The sequence below is a fragment of the Octopus bimaculoides genome, chromosome 6, assembly GCF_046866305.1.
Source record: "Octopus bimaculoides isolate indiv1 chromosome 6, ASM4686630v1, whole genome shotgun sequence".
NCBI classification, from domain to species: domain Eukaryota; kingdom Metazoa; phylum Mollusca; class Cephalopoda; order Octopoda; family Octopodidae; genus Octopus; species Octopus bimaculoides.
Genome location: NC_142933.1, coordinates 41397181 through 41417180, shown reverse-complemented (window position 1 = coordinate 41417180; position 20000 = coordinate 41397181). Strand labels below are relative to the sequence as shown.

Sequence of the window (20000 nt, the reverse complement as noted above, 5' to 3'; positions counted from 1 at the left end):
ATAAACACCTTCCATGCTGCAATTGTATATATATATATATATATATATATATATATATATATGCTGGGTGGTTGGTGTTAGGAAGGGCATCCAACTGTAAAAACCATGTCAAAACAGATACAAAAGTCCGGTGCAAGCCCCTGCCTAACCAGTTCCTGTCAAAATATCCATCCCATGCTAGAATGGAAGGTGGAAGTTAAATGATGATGATGATATATATATATGTGTGTGTGTGTGTGTGTGTGTGTGTGTGTATGTATGCACGTATGTTGGTACAAACACAACATATATAAATGTAAACATCTTAACAATAAAGCATGGAAAAATAGATGTTAAAGCGATGACGATGATGATGATGATGACGACGACGATGACGATAATGATGAGGATATTAACATAGCCATGAGCAGACAGAGGTGGTCTCCCAGCCCCTTCACTCTTGACAAAACAGAATATCTTGTATGTGACAGAGGGAGAGAGGCCTGTACAAGTACTTGTCTGGTACACATTACTGTTAAGTTGATTGGAGCAAGGTGAAATGAAGTGACTTGCTCAAGATTATAATGCACTGCCTGATGTAGGAATTGAACCTATGAGTTTATAAACCAAACACACTTACCACTAGATGTCATGCTATTTCTAACTATTGATTACAGAACTGAATTTATATCACGTTAAGATAAAGCTATATAGATTTATTACTTCTATGCCAGCTGAAAATTTTAGATTTGGAGCAGCTGAGACTTCTTACTTCTGTGGTATCCATGCAACTGAACTTAGCTTTATCTCTACCAAGAATTGTGTGATTACTGCTTGTAAAGCAGACAATGTTTATAATATAGGTATTTCTAAAATATACAGATTTAGAAACAGTAAATCAGTTAAAAGGTCAGACAAGCCAAATCACAACTAAATGATTGTAGTAGCTAACTTGTAAACCATTACATTGCCATAAAAAAATAACAAAAAGCATGCATTGTTGTTGTTGTTTAGCCACAGGTTGACTCTTAATGTGCTGTACCATGAAGAAAATCATTCTAGCCATTACCATCTTGTCTTTTTTCACTGGTTCATATAGATATATAGTATTATGTTAATCAATGTGTCCTGTCTCGAAGATAGTAGAATGTGATTTTGAGGGAGGTTTAGTTGCTGTTTGTAGCAAGTCAAATGACCATATAAATGCTCCGTCTTTATCTCAATGAGATTTGAGGAAGGTTCAACTGGTATTTTCTGCAAATTAAGGAACCACGTAAATGTCTTCACTGTCTTGATGTGATTTGAGAAATATTTGGCTGATAGTTCTAGCATGCAAAGTATGCATGTAGAAGGTGTCATATTGTCATGTAAGTTGAAAGAGATTTGGCTGCTATTTCCAGCAGAATGAGTAATTGTATAACAGCTTCCTCAGTAAGTTTGAGTAATTTGAGGGAGATTTGGCAGCTATTTTTAACAGGTTAAGCAACTACATAGAGATTCTCTTATTGGCTCATCTATTATCCACAGATATGTAAACATGAAAAAAAAACAAACAAACAAACAAACAAACAAAAACAAAAAATAAATAGATGCTATTAACTGCTAGTATCTTCACATGTTTATTGAGGTGTGCTTATTCTAAGTCACAAAATGGTCGGTTAGCATGTACTAACTCGAAGAATTTTCTAGTATGTTTGAAATAAAAGAAAGATTATTATGGACCATTTTGCAAACTTTACTGTCTTGCAATTGTGTAATATAATACTTACATCTGATTTAATATATTTATTGTTACTATGAATAATCAGGAAATTTAATAAAAGAAGACTTGTCATTCATTTAGTTAAATAGTTGTTGAAAAATACTGAAGCTAAAATTTTAAATGAGAATATACATAGACCAAATGTAATAATGTTTTACAAGGGTTATATTGATATACAATTGCACATATTTTATTTTTTCCTCTCTCTATGCATATTTCTCTAATCCAAATTCAAACTGACATTTTTAGTTCATCCAAGCATTTAAGCTGAAACAATAAATCAAATAATATTAAAGCTTATTTGGAAAAGTCTTCAATGTGATTCTTTTCGAGTTTTGAGAATTATATTTTGAGAAATATTTTTAGTGCCTAATATTTTTCAGTTTATGTTTTCCAAAGTCTGTCTTATTTTAATGCTTAGAACAGTTAATCTCTCCCTCTCTCTCTCTCTGTATCTGTCTCACTCACTTTCTTTCTAGCATACACATCAGCACACTCAGAGAAATATGTATTTATTCATACAATAAATGTATGCATGTGCATAAAGAAACTTCTATTCTATGGCTTATTTTCAAAATATATAATTTTCCGTAAGAAAAGAAAAGAAATAAATAAAACTAGAAGTAAAATGTTTTATTAATTTATTCAATGTTAAAGGTATTAATATTTTTTGACATCTAAATGTAGATTTTATTTCTAATAAATATTTCCTTTATAAAAATGTATCAAATAAATATTTTCTATCCGTCTATTTTGTGATTAAGTATTATTGATGGCAACTTTATTATCTTCGTGCTAGACTAAAATATCAGTCTTTTATATATAGCAAACACACAATAGCATTTTTAACAATATCACTGGTCACCAATTATATATATATATATATATATATATATATATATATATATATATATATATATATATATGTATGTATGTATGTATGTATGTATGTATGTATGTATATATGTATATATGTATATATATATATATATATATATATATATATATATATATATATATATATATATATATATATATATAAATCTATATGGAGTGGCTGTGTGGTAAGTAGCTTGCTTACCAACCACATGGTTCTGGGTTCAGTGTCTTCTACTATAGCCTCGGGCCGACCAAAGCCTTGTGAGTGAGGTCTGGAGAGCCAACGGCTGTACCAGGCTCCAATCTGTTCTGGCAGAGTTTCTACTGCTGGATGCTCTTCCTAATGCCAACCACTCCAAGAGTGTAGTGGGTGTTTTTTATGTGCCACCAGCACAGGAGCCAGTAAGGTAGGCCTGGCAATGCTCACGTTCGGACGGTGCTTTTTGTGTGCCAATGGTACCAGACCCAGTAAGATGAGCCTAGCAACAAACACGTTTGGATGGTATATTATATATATCAAGGTGTGTGTAAAATCATTTTGGTGTTATTGACCTTAAATCTTGAAATAACAGTTTTCTTATTCTGAAGTTTGTCTTCTTGTTAATGCAGGATAACCAATAAACTGGTTGTTGTTGATATTTAGCAGGTTTATGATTAAAAGTATTCCAACCACGATTATTGGCCAATTTTTCTCAGACACAATGTACCTAGCACTATATAATCCAGTTAGTCCCAATTAAAATAAACAAAAAGGAACCCTGACCCCAAACATACAACATGATTAAGCTGCTATTTCTTGCAGGGCATGCAACAACATGTAGACTCTATTGCTCACTCAACCATTAACTAGTTTTAGCCACTTAAAAACTAGTTAATGTGTTAGATACCTAGGGTATACAACTAAATAAAACACAGACATAACATCAGCTTTAGAAGTTTAAATTATCACTATTAAAAAATATATTCATAGCTGCAGGTAAGGCTGTGTGGTTAAGAAGCTTACTTAACACATCAGAACCATATGATCTAGAGTGCAGTCCTACTGTATAGCTCCTTGGGCAAGTGTCTTCTACTATAGCCGTAGACTGCCGAAAGCCCTATGAATAGATATGGTTGACAGACACTGAAAGAAGCTTGTGGTGTGTGTATATATATATATATATATATATATATATATATATATATATAGGCCCCAACTATGCAAACCTGTTTGTTGGCTATGTCGAGGCCCAAATATTCTCAAGTTTCACTGGTCCCATTCCTGAACTATATATATATACATGCCAACGTGGCCAATGCTAGTAACCACTGACTGGCCCCCTTGCCAGTGGCACGTAAAAAGCACTATCCAAATGTGATCGATACCAGGCCCACTTGACTGGCTCCTGTGCCGGTGGCACATAAAAAGCACCCATTACACTCTTGGAGTGGTTGGCATTAGGAAGGGCATCCAGCTGTTGAAACATTACCAGATCGGATTGGGGCCTGGTGCAGCCACTGGCTCTCCAGACCTCAGTCAAACCGTCCAACCCATGCCAGCATGGAAAACGGACGTTAAACGATCATGATGATGATACATATACACATGTACACACACACACACACACACATATGCATGCGCATACACACACATATAATGTAGTGCATCTGAAGATAAAGAAAGAATACACTAATTGGAAGGAAGAGTATCAAACGATACAACAGATGAAACCAGCAGACTGATTTGTCTTTAGCTATCTAGCAATTCTTTATCTTAGAAACTAGGGAAACGTGATTAAATATAGTATTATACACTAGCAAAGAAGGCTGCACCTTTAAAGTAGTCTTGCTTTTGTATGTAAACATGTTTACATTATTCTTTCAGAATGTAGCTACTGGTTTATATCAGCTGTGTATGCTGTTTATACCTGATGAAAGTTGTATTTCAAATGTATTACAATGGAAGGAGATCAAAATGACTACTAAGTGATAATAAACAGATCAAATGTTGAATAAATTGATATTAACTGAGAGAGAGAGAGAAAGAATAGTATTTCCAGTGTCTCTCTCTCTCTCCCTCTCTCTCCCTCGCTCTCTCTCTCCCTCTCTCTCCCTCGCTCTCTCTCTCCCTCTCTCTCCCTCGCTCTCTCTCTCCCTCTCTCTCTCCCTCTCTCTCTCCCCCCCTCTCTCTATATATATTTATATATATAGGAGTCAAGCTGATCTTAACTGATGAGACAATAAAAATTGCCGAAACTGGCACGTCAGTATTAAGAATTCTTGATTGGTACTTTTTGGACGATTATGGTCCCTGTTAGTTATAGGTTTTCATTCATGTGCATTAACTACAGCATTAGAGCAGTTTAGCTCTTATTTCTAGCAATGTAGGTATTTCCTAACACCCTAGTTGCACTTAGTGGCATTTGTAATTCTCCTTTTTGGTGAAACATTGCAAACTGCTGTTTATATTAATTTTATATATATATACACTAATTGAAAGCACGATCCTATGATCGTGAGTCCGCTGCCCTAACCACTGGGCCATTGTGCCTCATATATATATATATCTGGGGATGAAACAAGTTCAATTTTGCTCTCATATGAGAAAACAGCACTACATTTAGATGGGTAATGAAGAGATGGCTGTTGCAAAGTTGAGTTGCATGGAAGGCTTGACTGGCACAAATTGAGTGTGGTGGTATAGAAATTAGCTATATACTTTTAGGGCCTCATTTTTGCTGAATTGGATGGGTTTCCTTGAGCATGGCAAATCCCTAATCACCTTGGTCCTTTGCTATCTCCTCAATGAGGCTGGTCTTCCTAGTGATCAGCACTTCTTTATGTAATTGTCATATACCAGCACAGTTTTGTCATATGTAATTGTCATATACCAGCACAGTTTTCTGTCATGCACACTACATCTGATGCTGCCTCTTATGCACTACTATAAACTCCTATTCAAGAAGTGTGGGAACTCATAGTGTTACCTTTAATGAACTACAGGCTATAAATATTTATGTGAGAGGTATAAAGGAAAGAAACTCATGAAATGAGAGCCCAAATATGATGAAGGAACCTGCATGATTGAGTTGTTGGAAATAGCAGCCAAATCCAGTTCCTTCCAAATTCTATCCTATTGTCTTAAAAGAAAGGAAAAACACACTGAAGAATGTAGTCCTAGGTATGCTATATTTAGGGAAAGGACAAGATGATTGCAGCTAGAATACCTTTGATAAGATTACAAAATTAGGGCTGAGCTGGAACTAAACAGCATCATCATCATCATCTCCTCCTCCTCATCATCATCATCGTCATCGTCATCGTCATCATCCTCAACAACAACAACAACAACAACAACAACAACAGCAGCAGCAGCAGCAGCAACAACAACAACAACAACAGCAACAACAACAATAACAACAACAACAAAAATAACAACAGCAACAACAACATAACAGAAACAACAACAGCATGATTTTAAATAGAAATATATAAGGAGAATGAAAGTAAACTTTGTAATATTTTCTAATTAAATATCAAATTTAAATTAAAATTGCATCATAGTGTCTAAAAATGTAAAGCTGAAGGTATAACTAGCAAAGTAGGATCACATATACTTCAGTTGCTATCGCTAATCAAAAAACCGCTTGTACAAAACCTACACTTCTCTCAATTAGTACAGTAAGCTCCTACAAACTGCTATATTGCCATGAACAAGTTAATGAATATAAGGAAAGATATGAATTAAGACAATAAAAATCATATAAACTGGCCTACATTATTTTATATTAGTTTTGATTGATCTTATCAGGCAAGTAGCCTATGTATTTTATCTCCCTTTACACATTTTTTGAAATTCTTCTTTTTTGCCTTGATAAGGAGCTTTTACTTGAAACATTGCTTTTCCACACAGATTAATAACTAACTTTGTTATTTTTATTTTTACCACACTCTCATGGATTAACTTTGATGACACAGGCTAACATCTAATTTTCCAAGATTATGGATTTCTTAAGTGTCCTAGCATCCAATGAAACTGTTATTTTATAATTCATATTCATCTCTTTACATGCTGCAGCCAGCATTGGTAAGGGCATCTAAACATGTAGCATTACTTTCACTACGCTTGCCCTAAAGTTTATAAATTTATATTCTTTTCCACAGTACACTTGTTATAAACCATCTATTTCAAATGCTAAATGATGTTAGAAGAAATTATTAAGTTTATCATTTAAGATGTTAGTCTGTAATGTAATAAGGACATATGCTTAAGATGGTTTACACCTGATATGAAATAGCAGGGCCATAGATTTATATTTTGACATTAACCCTAAATTGTACCTGTATACTGAAGTTAGAAATGAAACATCCAGCAAATGGGAAGATTAACATGATAATTTGAGATCTTTGAGTTACTTTACTCTTTGAAAATTCAGAGATTATAATCTTTAACAACTGCCAGCTGCAGTAGTTTTCTGTACTATAAATTCAATTTATGCAGACTATAAGTTTTATCATGATTATTACCATTACTTAATATCAGTTATACTAAAGTGTGATCCTTATTTACATATTTTTGATACAAACTTCTCCTCAGATATCACTATTTAAAGTAATATTTAAAAAAAAATTGCTTGGCCCAACTATTTCAAAACACTGTGAAGAGAATTCAAATAAATTTAGAGGAAATATTTATGCAAAGATTCACGATAAAAATTTTATAAGAAAGAGATGAACTCAGAAAAAAAAAAAAATTCTAAAAAATACTGAGGCATACAAATAAACAATGGATTTATCACTGTAGTTAGTTTAATATTTCATCCTAAAACATATTAAATATTAAAAGCAATAATTAATTTTATTAGTAAGAAAAATGCAGATCATTATAAAGAATACACCATGAATAGTAAAGAAACTGTAGAAGGACATGCACACCTAAAACAGACACACACACACGCACACACACACACACACACGCAAATATTTACAAAAGCAAAAGCAAGAATGTATTTTACTCTTATTTGAAGACAATTGTTGGTGACTTTATTGTTAGTTGCGATTATTAAAGACCATTTAGGTTTCACAAATCTTTGGTGCATATATATTTTGTTACTGAGCATCATATGTGTTTGTAACTTCCAATGGCCCAAGAGAAACTGTATTGAGAGAATGTAATTAGTAATATATAAAATTTAAAGCAGCGTACACATATAGAAAAGAATTATGAAGAAAAAAAAAGCTGTTAATTATTCAGAAGCTTTTTATTTAGCTGACTACTCCCATGTTTTTACTCTTCTGGTTGATGCCAATGGTTATCATAAGATGTCTTTCTCCATATTCCTGATTTTTGAAGTACTAAGATGATCTTTCAAAAGAACTTAAATAGCTGTTCAAGAATATTACAATACTTTCTTTTAAAAATTTTCCATTTTGAAATTCTCTTGTGACACAAGAAAACCAATAACAAAACAAACAATAATTGTTCCATAGTCATCTGCTTGAAGTTCACCACCAGAGCGTTCAAATGTTGAATTAGACTTTCTCATAAAAAAAGAGCAACAAAATATCAAACACACAAATACTAAAAAAAAAAAAAATCAAAAAAATCAAAAAGAACCTGAAACTAAAACATAGTAAAGTTATTAACATTGTACAACATAACAGTTCATGGAAAGCTGTTTGTTTTGATATTATTTCATTTTGTAATTTTTCATTTACCAAATACAAGCAGCTGTTATCAAAATGGTTTTGTTCTAAAACATTTATATTGCCACTTTATTTTCAGAAAACGTATCAAATGTAATTCATCATCATTTAAATACAAAACTACTGGTTAGTTAAATGGCTTCCTGGAATAAAAAAGAGAAAAGAAATCTAAGTTAAACAAAAGTAAAAGGACAAGTTTAATGGCCATAAATGCTTTTATGATTATTTTACAGTATAAAGCTATTATGGAAAATATATAAATGAGATATATATAAAAAAACATTCTTTCTTTCTCTCTGTTTCTCAGTCTGTCTATCTAACTCTCTCTCACATGCAAACACACACACACACACACACACATACACACACACACACACACACACACACACACACACATACACACACACACACACACACACACACACACACACACGCTTACATACATTTACACAATGCACAAATATCCAATAGAGAAGACCACTCTATTAATTGTTTAATGTTCAATGTTGCTAATAATAATAATATTTTCCAATGTTTCCTGTCAATTTCAGTTTGAAATAGGATTAAAATATAAACATCACAGCTAATAGCAGAATAGGGTTAAAGAAAGCATAAATAACTTACTGTTTCATCAATAGCATCTGGGTCATCTTCAAGTTCTTCAAGACATTTATCAGCTGCTGTTTTCGCAACAGGCAGTTCAGAGCTTAAATTGTTCAATTTGTATTCTTCTTTGAATGTACTGCTGGAAGTGGAGTTGTGTGTGTGGTGACTTTTGAGAGAATTTTCACGATGGAGACTGAATGACCGATGAATACTATATGAACTACTGATTGAGTTATTTCGGCTCCAGCTGCGATTGCCTCTTATTGAGTTCTTGGATGTAAAAGAATGATGGCTTTTGATAGAGTTTTGTCGACTTAATGCATGCTGGCTTTTGATAGAATTCTGTGGACTGAGAGTTCGTTGATTGTTCAAAGGGGGTTGGCCATTACATTCACTGAAATTTAAAAAAAGAATACGTAACAGTAAATTAAGTAAAACAAAAATACAAACTATAGAGTCATTTTGTAGGACATTTTCACAGCAATATCAAATAAATGGAATCAATTTAAATTCACATTAAAATTTTCTTCAAGATATCTCAAAGTGTTATAGTTTTCTTTCTCACCATTTCCTTGTAGATTTTTTTCTCGTTTACAATGGCTACAAATGCAAAAGTATCAATAAAATAATCAATTAAGGCTTTCACACAAAGAAAATTACTTTGTTTTCTTGGTAGATACTGGAGTAATAAAAATAGAATAATATGGCTACTTCAAGAAGAAACACTATTTTCTGGTAATTAATGAAGTTTTTTTATGTGCAAGTTGAGTGATATGTTCGAAAGATAATAAAGATAAAAGTCAGAATTTTTTTTATATTATGTAATGAATTTCCCTAGTGAAAGTAAATGAACTTGGAGACCTCTGGATTGTTACTAATACAAAGTCTGACACTTAGTTTCACAGTACCACTTCAAGTTTATTGGCAGATAATGGATGGACGAAAAAAACAAAGAAAAACAGACTTCATTATCTCCAGCTGATAATACTTTAATAAACCAAGCCATGCCAATATCACTAACATATAAATGTAAGATGAAAGCATTTTCCTTTTTCATATCAAAAGCAGATGAAACTACCAGAAATTTCGTCTACAATAAAAATCTGAAAAATAGGTAAGGTGGATGCTGACATGACAATATGGTTAAAAAGTTTAACTTGCTATCTCATGACTTCGATCACATTCCTTGGTACTTTCAGCAAGTATCATCTGTCAACTTCAGTCAATTCAAACTGAGTTTAAACTGTGAGTGAAATTTGGTAGCTGGAAACTGGATTGTTATCACTCCAGCCAGCACTCCATTCTGAGGACTGCAGAACCTATGAGTAATAGTTCTTCAGCCTTTTTCTCTACCAGCTATAGAGGACTTGCAAAAATGCCTTGGGTACTGCCCTTCCTTTTCTGATTAATCCATAAAAGAATGTCACTTATCTTTAATATATTTCTAGCTACACCCATTTTCAATTCCATGATATACCTGACCGTTTATTAATTATAAGGTTTTGATCAAAATTGATACATATATACTTTCTGTTTAACATGTGCTGGACGCTTGACTGAAACGCCCAACATCCATTTTCATTGCCTGATCAAGACAATAATACAGACACACACATACATGCACACACACACACACACACACACACACACACACACACACACACACACACACACACACATTTATATATATTTATTTATGTACATGCGTACATATATATTTGCTCTATAATATATATGCTGTCTGGCTTCCATGCCAGTGGCATGTAAATAGCACCATTTGAGCGTGATCGTTACCAACGCTGCCTTCCTGGCACTTGGGCACGTGAAAAGACATTCGAGTGAGTTCGTTGCCAGTACTGCTGGACTGGCTCCTGTGCAGGTGGCACGTAAAATACACCATTTCGAGCATGGCTGTTGCCAGTACCTCCTGACTGGCCTTCGTGCTGGTGGCATGTAAAAGTACCCACTACACTCTTGAAGTGGTTGGCATTAGGAAGGGCATCCAGCTGTAGAAACTCTGCCAAATCAGATTGGAGCCTGGTGTAGCCATCTGGTTCACCAGTCCTCAGTCAAATCGTCCAACCCATGCTAGCATGGAAAGCGGACCTTAAACAATGATGATGATGATGAATATATACATATGATGCGGAATATGAACGTAAATAAATTAATTAAAAAGTCTCTATCTGATCTGATATAAACGAAATTGTTACAAACACACATATGGACGCACATACTTACATATAAGCACGAACACATAAGTGATTGCACACATATGAGCGTGCACACATACGAGCTTGCACACACTCACATGCTCATACCAAACAGTTTCGAAACAACGCCAAAACAACACCAAAACAACGCCAGATCATACATTCAAAATAACTGGAAGTGGAGAGACAAGTTACTGAAGAGATTGCAAGAGTGCAATGAAATAATTTAACAAAAAACTATATAAATTAATAAAGGACTGAACCAGTGCGTGTGTTTATTACCGGCATAATGCCTCTCCCAAGGTTTAATTGTATTTCTTTCAACACACGTATCCACATCAAGAATCTTCCACACGAAATACACATACGAAATATATATATATATATATATATATATATATATATATATATATATATATATATATATATATACATACACAAGCACACACACACATACACATCTGTCTATTGATCTATCTCTATAGATATATTATACATATTTAAGTAAATATATAATCAGAAATATATATATATATATATATATATATATATACATGCATATATCATATAGACTGATATATGCATACGTGTGACATGTATATTAATATATTTATATATTTTCTGGCAAAGAATACAGTACAGAACATTGATAGTGGCTAATGATTTCAGAGTCAGAGTTAGGTAGACAGAGATACAGAAGATAATATGGAGATGGAAGATATGGAAACTAAAAGATCCTGCAGTGAGGAATAGGTCCAGAGAAATTTTTATGCATATGACTGTAAGGAGAAGATAAAGCATTGATAACAACTTGGAATTTCTATGAAATAACTTGCTTAGGGCTAAGAACAAACATATGGCTGGGGAAAAGTCCTGGTAGAACCAAAGGTAATGTGCTTGTAGAATGACACAACTGACAGGGCAGTAAAGACTCAGAGACTGGCTTGGAAAACCATGAGAGAAGATGGTCTGAGAGAGGATTGTCAATGTGATAACAGGATGAGGTGTTCTGGATCGCAAAGTAGTGTGTTAGCATTAAGTTTTATAAACCATGACATCAATGGAGGGGAAAATATGTACAGAATGAAAGCAGTGTACTTGCCCTCACTGAAACTGGGGAAAAAAAAATTATGTGAGTGTTACGAGAGGTCACTAGGTGAAAAAAATGAGAGATAGAGAAGGAAGTAGATAAATAGATAGATAGAGAGGGGAGAGGGAGGAGGGAGGTCCATATTCGACAGCTATATGGCTGGAAGCATGATTTAAGATATGAATGCAGAGAAAACAGCTAGACCATCAAGGTTAGTCATGGAAATGTTGAAAGAAGTGAATGCAGTTTCAAAATGGATTGATCAAATTAAGACAGTAACATAAAGAAGTAGAGCACAACTAATAAAGATGAAAATTAGCTCAGATGAGATGCAGTTTAGATTTATATCAGGATCAGGTATCACTAAAGACCTCTTTCTAACAAAGCAACAATTGAAGACATTTTTAGGAAAGCAATAAACCATATATAACATTCATAGACCTGGAGAAGGTCTTTGTCAAGGTATCATTCACAATGATCTAGTGATTGTTAAGCAAACTAAGTCTTATTTGCAGTCAAATGTACTGATTGAATTAATTAATTTTTTTTTTTCATTTATGCTACATTTTACTGTAGAATACAATTGGGCATATCATCTCACTGTTTGGGCAAGTCACCCAGCTTGCAGTGAATTTTTCCAATTTCGAGATAGTTGGCTAGGTGAAGAGAGCCATTAACTAAAAATCTGTACATTTGTTGTTAATCATATAACTTGCACAACAAAGTTGTAAACCACACATTACTCTACCACAAAACTAATGTGTTTTAAACGTTAAAAAAGCTTCAAGTATATAAATACACTTTTATATATTGAACTAAAATGTACATTACTCTCTTTAATTAATTCTTTATTCAATTCTAAACAATTCCTTAGCATTAACATATAAAAGAAACTATGCATACACATTCTCATAAAACTAAAAATGTATTAATATATAGAAAGTATAATAAATATTTTTGTATGCTTCTGTTTCTGAATGTCACTGAAGTAACAGAGTTAAAAGCTTGACATAATATTATTATTAATCAACAACAGTTATGCAAAACTGCAATTGATTCTCCTGTAAGTTTTTCATTTATAAGAATAATAAAAGAAAAAAAATAGTTCATTTAATCTTTTCAATATACAATATTTAATAGGATATTGATCTTTTCTATAAATTGCTTAATGCAGTGTTTTATTCATATTTAACTGGCATTGTCTTTAGATGGATACCAATATGCATATTTGGCTTAATCGACATTAAATTCACTGCAGGATATCTATATCTGTCCGGGAATCAGTATTCAATTATTTAGACACAAATCAATTAAAAACTGAGAGTAAGCAGGTATTTGTTAGACAAAAGAAATGTACCCAACTGAACCTTTGCAACAGAATTCAATTTTACAGACTGATACACTGTCAGAGATATATTCAAAATTGTATAATCTAAATATTTAAACTAATTTAGTTTCCAAGAAGCTATCTTTCACTGTATAAAATCTTTAAAAGATATTCAGTAAATATATTTATCAAGAGAATGCAGCCATAATGTTACAGGCAACTGATCATTATCATTGTTGTTGTTCTGTCTGATTTTACTAATGTTATTATTTTCTATTTAGACTTTATAATTCTGAAACAAATTTAGCATTTGCTAGAGTCAAAGAAATTTAGTCAGTTGAACTTGAGCTACATATTTTGCTAAATTGAGTATTCCTCTTTGTCAAGTAGCCTCAACCAAGATATGTTTCACAATGCCATGTCAGGAATTCCTACACTCTGTTAAGTTCAGTAGATCCCACCTTACATGCTGTGTATCTTTTCTGATAACATCAATGCAGTTGAGTAGTTTTGTTTTTCTATTTGGATGTGGAAGTTACCAAAATATACCACATGTCCTGTGGTCAACAAAACTTACTCTACATTGGGCAATAATTGTAGAGTTGGGTGAAAAGATTTCAAAAATATTCTTTTTGAACCCTCCTATGTACCATCAAAGCAATCTCGAAAATTAAACAAATGCATAAATTTAAACTTATTCATTCCCTATTTAGCTGTATTATATATTTTCATCACTTGTACAAGACATATATATCTGAAAAATATATTATCAACAAACTTAAGAAATATGTTGTCTAATTCACCCAAAATGCAGACATTGTTTTAAGTCAAATAAATAAGTCTCTCAAGTCAGAGGTTGTAAACTCCTCTTTCGAAAATTTCTCTATTTAGAAACAATTTCCATTTGAGTGCAGAACTTTAAAATGGTCTGTACACCTGATAAAGTTGGACAAGTACTAGAATTAGAAAACTAGTGGTAGTTTGTGTCAGTATAAATTAGACTGGAAAGCAAAAATATTACTGAGATGTATGCCTGTGTATCATTAAAAGAAGTTTGAGGCATTCAGCTTTACTTTGTAACTGATAAGTGGCTTGATGGTTTGAGCTCTATATAAAATTTTACCATGACCATTATTTACTTTAAATGACAGCAATGTTTAGCTAAGTACTACTGTAACATATTGATATAAGTTTACAAAAACAGAACATAAACCATATTGTTGATTTTTAGCATATTAGTTTATCTTTAGGACTGATATTTCTAAATACATAATTTTAAATTCTTTTAATTATTAATTTACTAAGCAGCATGTAATAATAGTTTAATGTATTTTAATCGATGCTGTGAGACACTGGGAAAATACAACAAACAACTATTTATAATTGTCTCTCTTGTGGCCAAAAAAGGTGGGTGATTTGATTTAGTTTTTAACTTAGTTGGGTTTGTCTTTAGAAACCAGGTCAAGTGGATCTCCCCTTTCTTGTCTATAGAAAACAAATGAGAGCAACAAGCATTTGTGTACATTTGTCCAAAGTCTCATGGCATAAATTTTAATTTTTTTATTTATATTTTAATAAGTAAAAAGAAATAACAACAATTTTTATTATTAAAATTTACAAATAAAAGAATCTATAAGTAGAATAAAGAGTAAGCTCATTTGTTATTCATAAACTAAAGAAAGTGCCTTTAATTTCATGGTAAACATTAAATGTTTGGCAACTTAAGTTTACAACTCAGTTTTGATCTTCAGCTAGAATCAGCTTTTTGTACTGTAATTATTTGCTAAATTCCTGAGAAATGCATGGATATCACAGATGCTTTGTCTCATGATATCTTACACTGAGCTGAAAGGAAAATGCTTTAGTTTTTCAAAATTGTTTTATGAAGAAATTGGTTTTACAAGAAAGTTATTATTTTTCGATTTTTCTAATTTGTATGTAAACACACTTTTATTTGTCTTAGCAACTTTGCTTCAGATATGTATTATCTGCCAGTCAGTGATCTATGAAATCAAAAATTGTATGAATTATTAAAATGTTGAAGAGACATTCACAAAAGAGACATTTACAAAAATAAATCTCAGATCAAATATAATGGATTCCATTAAACTTGTCAATCTCTTCTGCAGCAGATTTACTATTCATAGCTTGTTAAACTTGGATTTGTGGACATAACTCAGTGATTGAATCTGATCTTATTAAGTCTGAGGCTATTCCAATTAAGGAACACTATTCGTCTTGCAATGTAATTTTAGTAATCACTACCAACTAGTTTGTTTTCCATGGCAGACAAATCAAAAGCGTTTTTATAAATTCATATTATATGCTGAAGGAGTTAAATTAAGCGACTTTTGAATATCAACACACAATTCCACAGACAGTACTTATACATTAGCACATTACACACAGAGGCACATGAGCTAATGAGGGAGCTTCAATGTGGTCACTTAGCCTACTAGAAACACCAGCCAAATTTCTCTCATATCACACCCTAACATATTAAGTGAAGAAAGGATACACTAAATAATGTAGTCTTAAATATACCCCTAAAAAATGGGAGTTATACCAGGTGGAATACTTTTGAGCATAAGTCTCCTTGATTAGAGCTAAACCCGAGGTTAAACAACAACAATTCACACATACAAACACAAGCAGCACACACACACACACACACACACACACACACACACACACACACACATTTGTATGTAGCTATGATTGCTTTAGTATATATAATTTATTTCTTTAATTCGACACCCTTATTATCTAGCCTTTATTTTGTTGAAAATTTCAGTTTGATTGTGTAAATTTAATCTTAATTAATTAAGGTTACATTCGTTGTTCACATAGAAAATATTAAAGTTATTTTAAGTTTAAAATTAAAAACTTTAACATACCTGTTAATTTTCTCAAGTTCACTCATGTAACTTCTATTAAATGTGTTTTGCTATAGTCTATAGAATTTTAAGCCTCTCTACATATGGACTCTAATACAATGAAATAATCATAGCTAAGCATTACAAGAGAGAATTTCCATAGTTGATGAAACTGATTTTGAAGATGCATCCAAATTTTGATTTGAAAATTTTGAAAAAAGAAAATCATGAATCAAAATTTCAGCACTTTTACATACTTTACAGCAGTGCTTCTCAAACTGTCTGATGTGGCTTACTAGCAGTTTTTTTTTCCAATGTGCCAGGGACCAGTAATATTTCTTAGTAATATTAATTTATACTGGAAACAATATATATAATGCATATAATAAAAGTTGACAATTTTTTTTTATCTTATATTTATTTTGTAAACAAATACAATATTTCATAAGAATTTTTAAAGCATTTTATGTTTCTTTTCTGGCAGCTGATGGCTCATGGACCGGCACCAGTCCGTGGACCACCACTCTGAGTAACACTGCTTTACAGTATATTTTGTTAGTTGCTCAGTACTATATGAATCTTACTGTTCAATTAGTTTGCAATTTTTCTCTTATTCTATATGGTAAGTTTATTATAGGTAACTATCATCTGGGGTTAAAATCAACTCATGATAAATGTAACCTTTGTCCTCTAGAATGCCTGGTAAATTTTCTAGACTTATTTTAGGGAATAAAATAACATCTTTGATGCTGAGAAACAGGGTAATTAAACACTAAAACTCTGTATGTAGAAAAGTAAGTCTTCATGTAGTATCTGAAAGTCATTTTGGACAAACCCTTCCTCTCCATTAATATAGTTAATACAGTTCATGTAATTTTTGTCCACATATATATCTCATGGGTGCCCTGGGATGCATTCTTCCCTTAGTCGATGCCACATCACTTGTGGACATCAACTCCAACTCGAGTGCAAATTTTTCTCAAGCTTGTGTAAGATGACATTGCATGAAATGGTCTTTTTGAAAGCTATTCTATGTTGATGTGCCATGAACCATCTTCCATGTTGACATGTCATGAACCATCAATACCATCGGAAGAAACTCCTTTTTAGCAATCTTTGGTGACTGGTGTGCATGTCTATAGACTTTGCCACAAAATCCATGGACATTTTCAGACAAACCAAATAGAAACTCTGATAGTTTCTTGGATTTTCAGTAAATGATCACATTCTCTGCAAACATGTTTTCTGCAAACACCATGGCAAACTTTTTTGCACAAAGGTCCACGAAAAACACTGACACAAATTGACCACACTGTCTGTTGTCAAAAGTATAGTAAATCTATGTGAGACTGCAATGCCGATACATTTCATCCATTAGAATCAGATAATGAGACTTGGATCTTTCAACACTGGATTTCCTCACCCATTTGACTCAATTGGGGTTAATCACATCCTAGCTTGCATTCCAACAGAAGCAAACCACTAGTTTTCCTTCTTTGTCCAAAGCCACTTAGTAGCATTCTCTGTAGATTTTTCTAATATGCAATTAACATTAAGAATCTTGAGATTTTTTGAAAATTTCATTCACAAATTTTTTTACACATGCAATTATTTTACTTGAGGATAGATGTAAGATCATATTTATGTTTGTTGAGTAAACGAACTAGACAAGCATACAAATACGTAGGTATATTGTTGGATGAGCTGACCAGATAACTGCCCATTCCTATATATATATATATATATATATATATATACAGAAAACTGGCAAATGACAAAAAATAAACTCATGAAACAATAAAAAATAGCTGATCAAATTCCAGTTCAAATGCAGACCAATAATGACGTACTGACCAACTAACCAGAGAAGAGACAGACAACACAAATCAAGCAAGAAACCAAAAGATTAAATGAAAGTTACATTGACAAAACACAAGCTTTCAATCAATAATTTCTGGGAAATGATACAAAAAAAAAAAAGTCATATTATGATTACAGAACAAGCAACAGAAAATTTTAGTTGAAAATGTTATCATGCTATAATTTTTTAAGATATTAGAATTTCTTCACTGGAAAGTGTGATAGTATGTAATAGATAAAATATGTTTTTCTAATTGTTATTTACATATTCAATAAGAAACAATGAGTATAAATTATAAACCTTTTCTACACACACACACACACACACACACACACACACACACACACACACACACACACACACAATGTTTTATGATACATCTAATAAGAAGTATTCCCATCACTCTTTAAAATTATTTAAAAATTTCTTCATAACAAAAAAGATTAAATTTTAAAATAAAAAGCTCAGGACCCATTCAGCATCGCCTTTCATGCAGGTTTCTTCTCTCATTGCTTACCAATTACAATAATTTTCAATAACAATCAATTTAACTACAGTCGCTAATATTCTATGAAAAGTATATATATATAATAAAATTTAATACTTCTGAACAAACATATCATTATATTTGAGCATAAAATCTATTTAATTAACTTTAATAGCAGTTGAAAATTTTAAATTGTTTTGCTAATTCAAAATTTCAGCATTTTTATTCCTTACATCCTTACTTAAAAGATTTAATCATCTAATTGTTGTTGCTTATTTCCTGCCAGTTTAAATTGCATTTTTTGAAATGCTTTCAATAATATTTTATGTTGTTACACGGAACCTTTCAGCAAAAAAAAATGAACTGGTAAAAATACACAAAAAAAACTGCATCATTGCATAGCATGACATACATTAATAAACATTCAAGTTTCAAATGAAGGAACAGTTAATAAATTGACTCCAGTATTTTTTTTATGGATGCAGGAAGAATGAAAGATGAAGTTGACTAAGGCAGGATTTAAATTCAGAATGTAAAGAGAAACAAATAAATGCCATAAAAAATTTTGATCTGATGCTTTAATTGATTCTGACAATCCCCTGGTCATTTTAAATCTAAATAAGATATTTACTTGAGTGTAATGTAACCTCAGATATAATGCAACCTCCACATTTTGAACCTAAAAATCAGTAATATATTTTATCTTCTTACCATTTTATTTTTACACGTAAGTATAATGCTACAAATTTGATGTTTTACATTGATGTTTTACATTATACGTAAGTAAATATGGTAATAATATCTAATATAGGAAAATATTATAAGCTTAAGAGATAGGTGTAGTTGATCGGATCAACTCTGAGATTCAATTGCTATTTATATAATTGTTGTTGGTAGGTTGTTAGGTAAAATTAACCTTGGTAGGATTTGAACTCAGCATGTAATGGTATGTAACTAAATACTTTGTATTATTTTGTCTGTTCTATCTGTTCTGCAATTCAACTCCCATAATGCTTTATAACATAGGCAAAAGATTACAAATTGGTTTTCAGTGAATAGTCAGTTTCACTTCAGTATAATGCTGGTAATATTTTACCAACCAGAAATGGATGAAACATAAGAATGACTTCAGTTGGACTGCTAACAGTAATTTTCATTTTAAAGTTATCATTGTTATCTTTAAATCACTAAAGAAATATTGCATGTTATTAATTTTACTTATTCAAGTTAACTAA

The 20000-nt window shown here is 32.0% G+C and overlaps 1 protein-coding gene across 6 annotated transcripts in view; it reads right to left on the bottom strand.

Moving 5' to 3' along the window:
- The window catches only part of LOC106884336 (voltage-dependent T-type calcium channel subunit alpha-1G), a 1091242-nt gene that overhangs the window by 210126 nt on the left and 861116 nt on the right, over positions 1-20000 (bottom strand). For all 6 annotated transcript variants that reach the window (XM_089353777.1, XM_089353782.1, XM_089353780.1 and 3 more), the window contains one exon: positions 8930-9305. In XM_089353777.1, coding sequence (XP_089209903.1) covers positions 8930-9305 — 376 coding nt within the window. The remainder of the gene's footprint in view (positions 1-8929; positions 9306-20000) is intronic.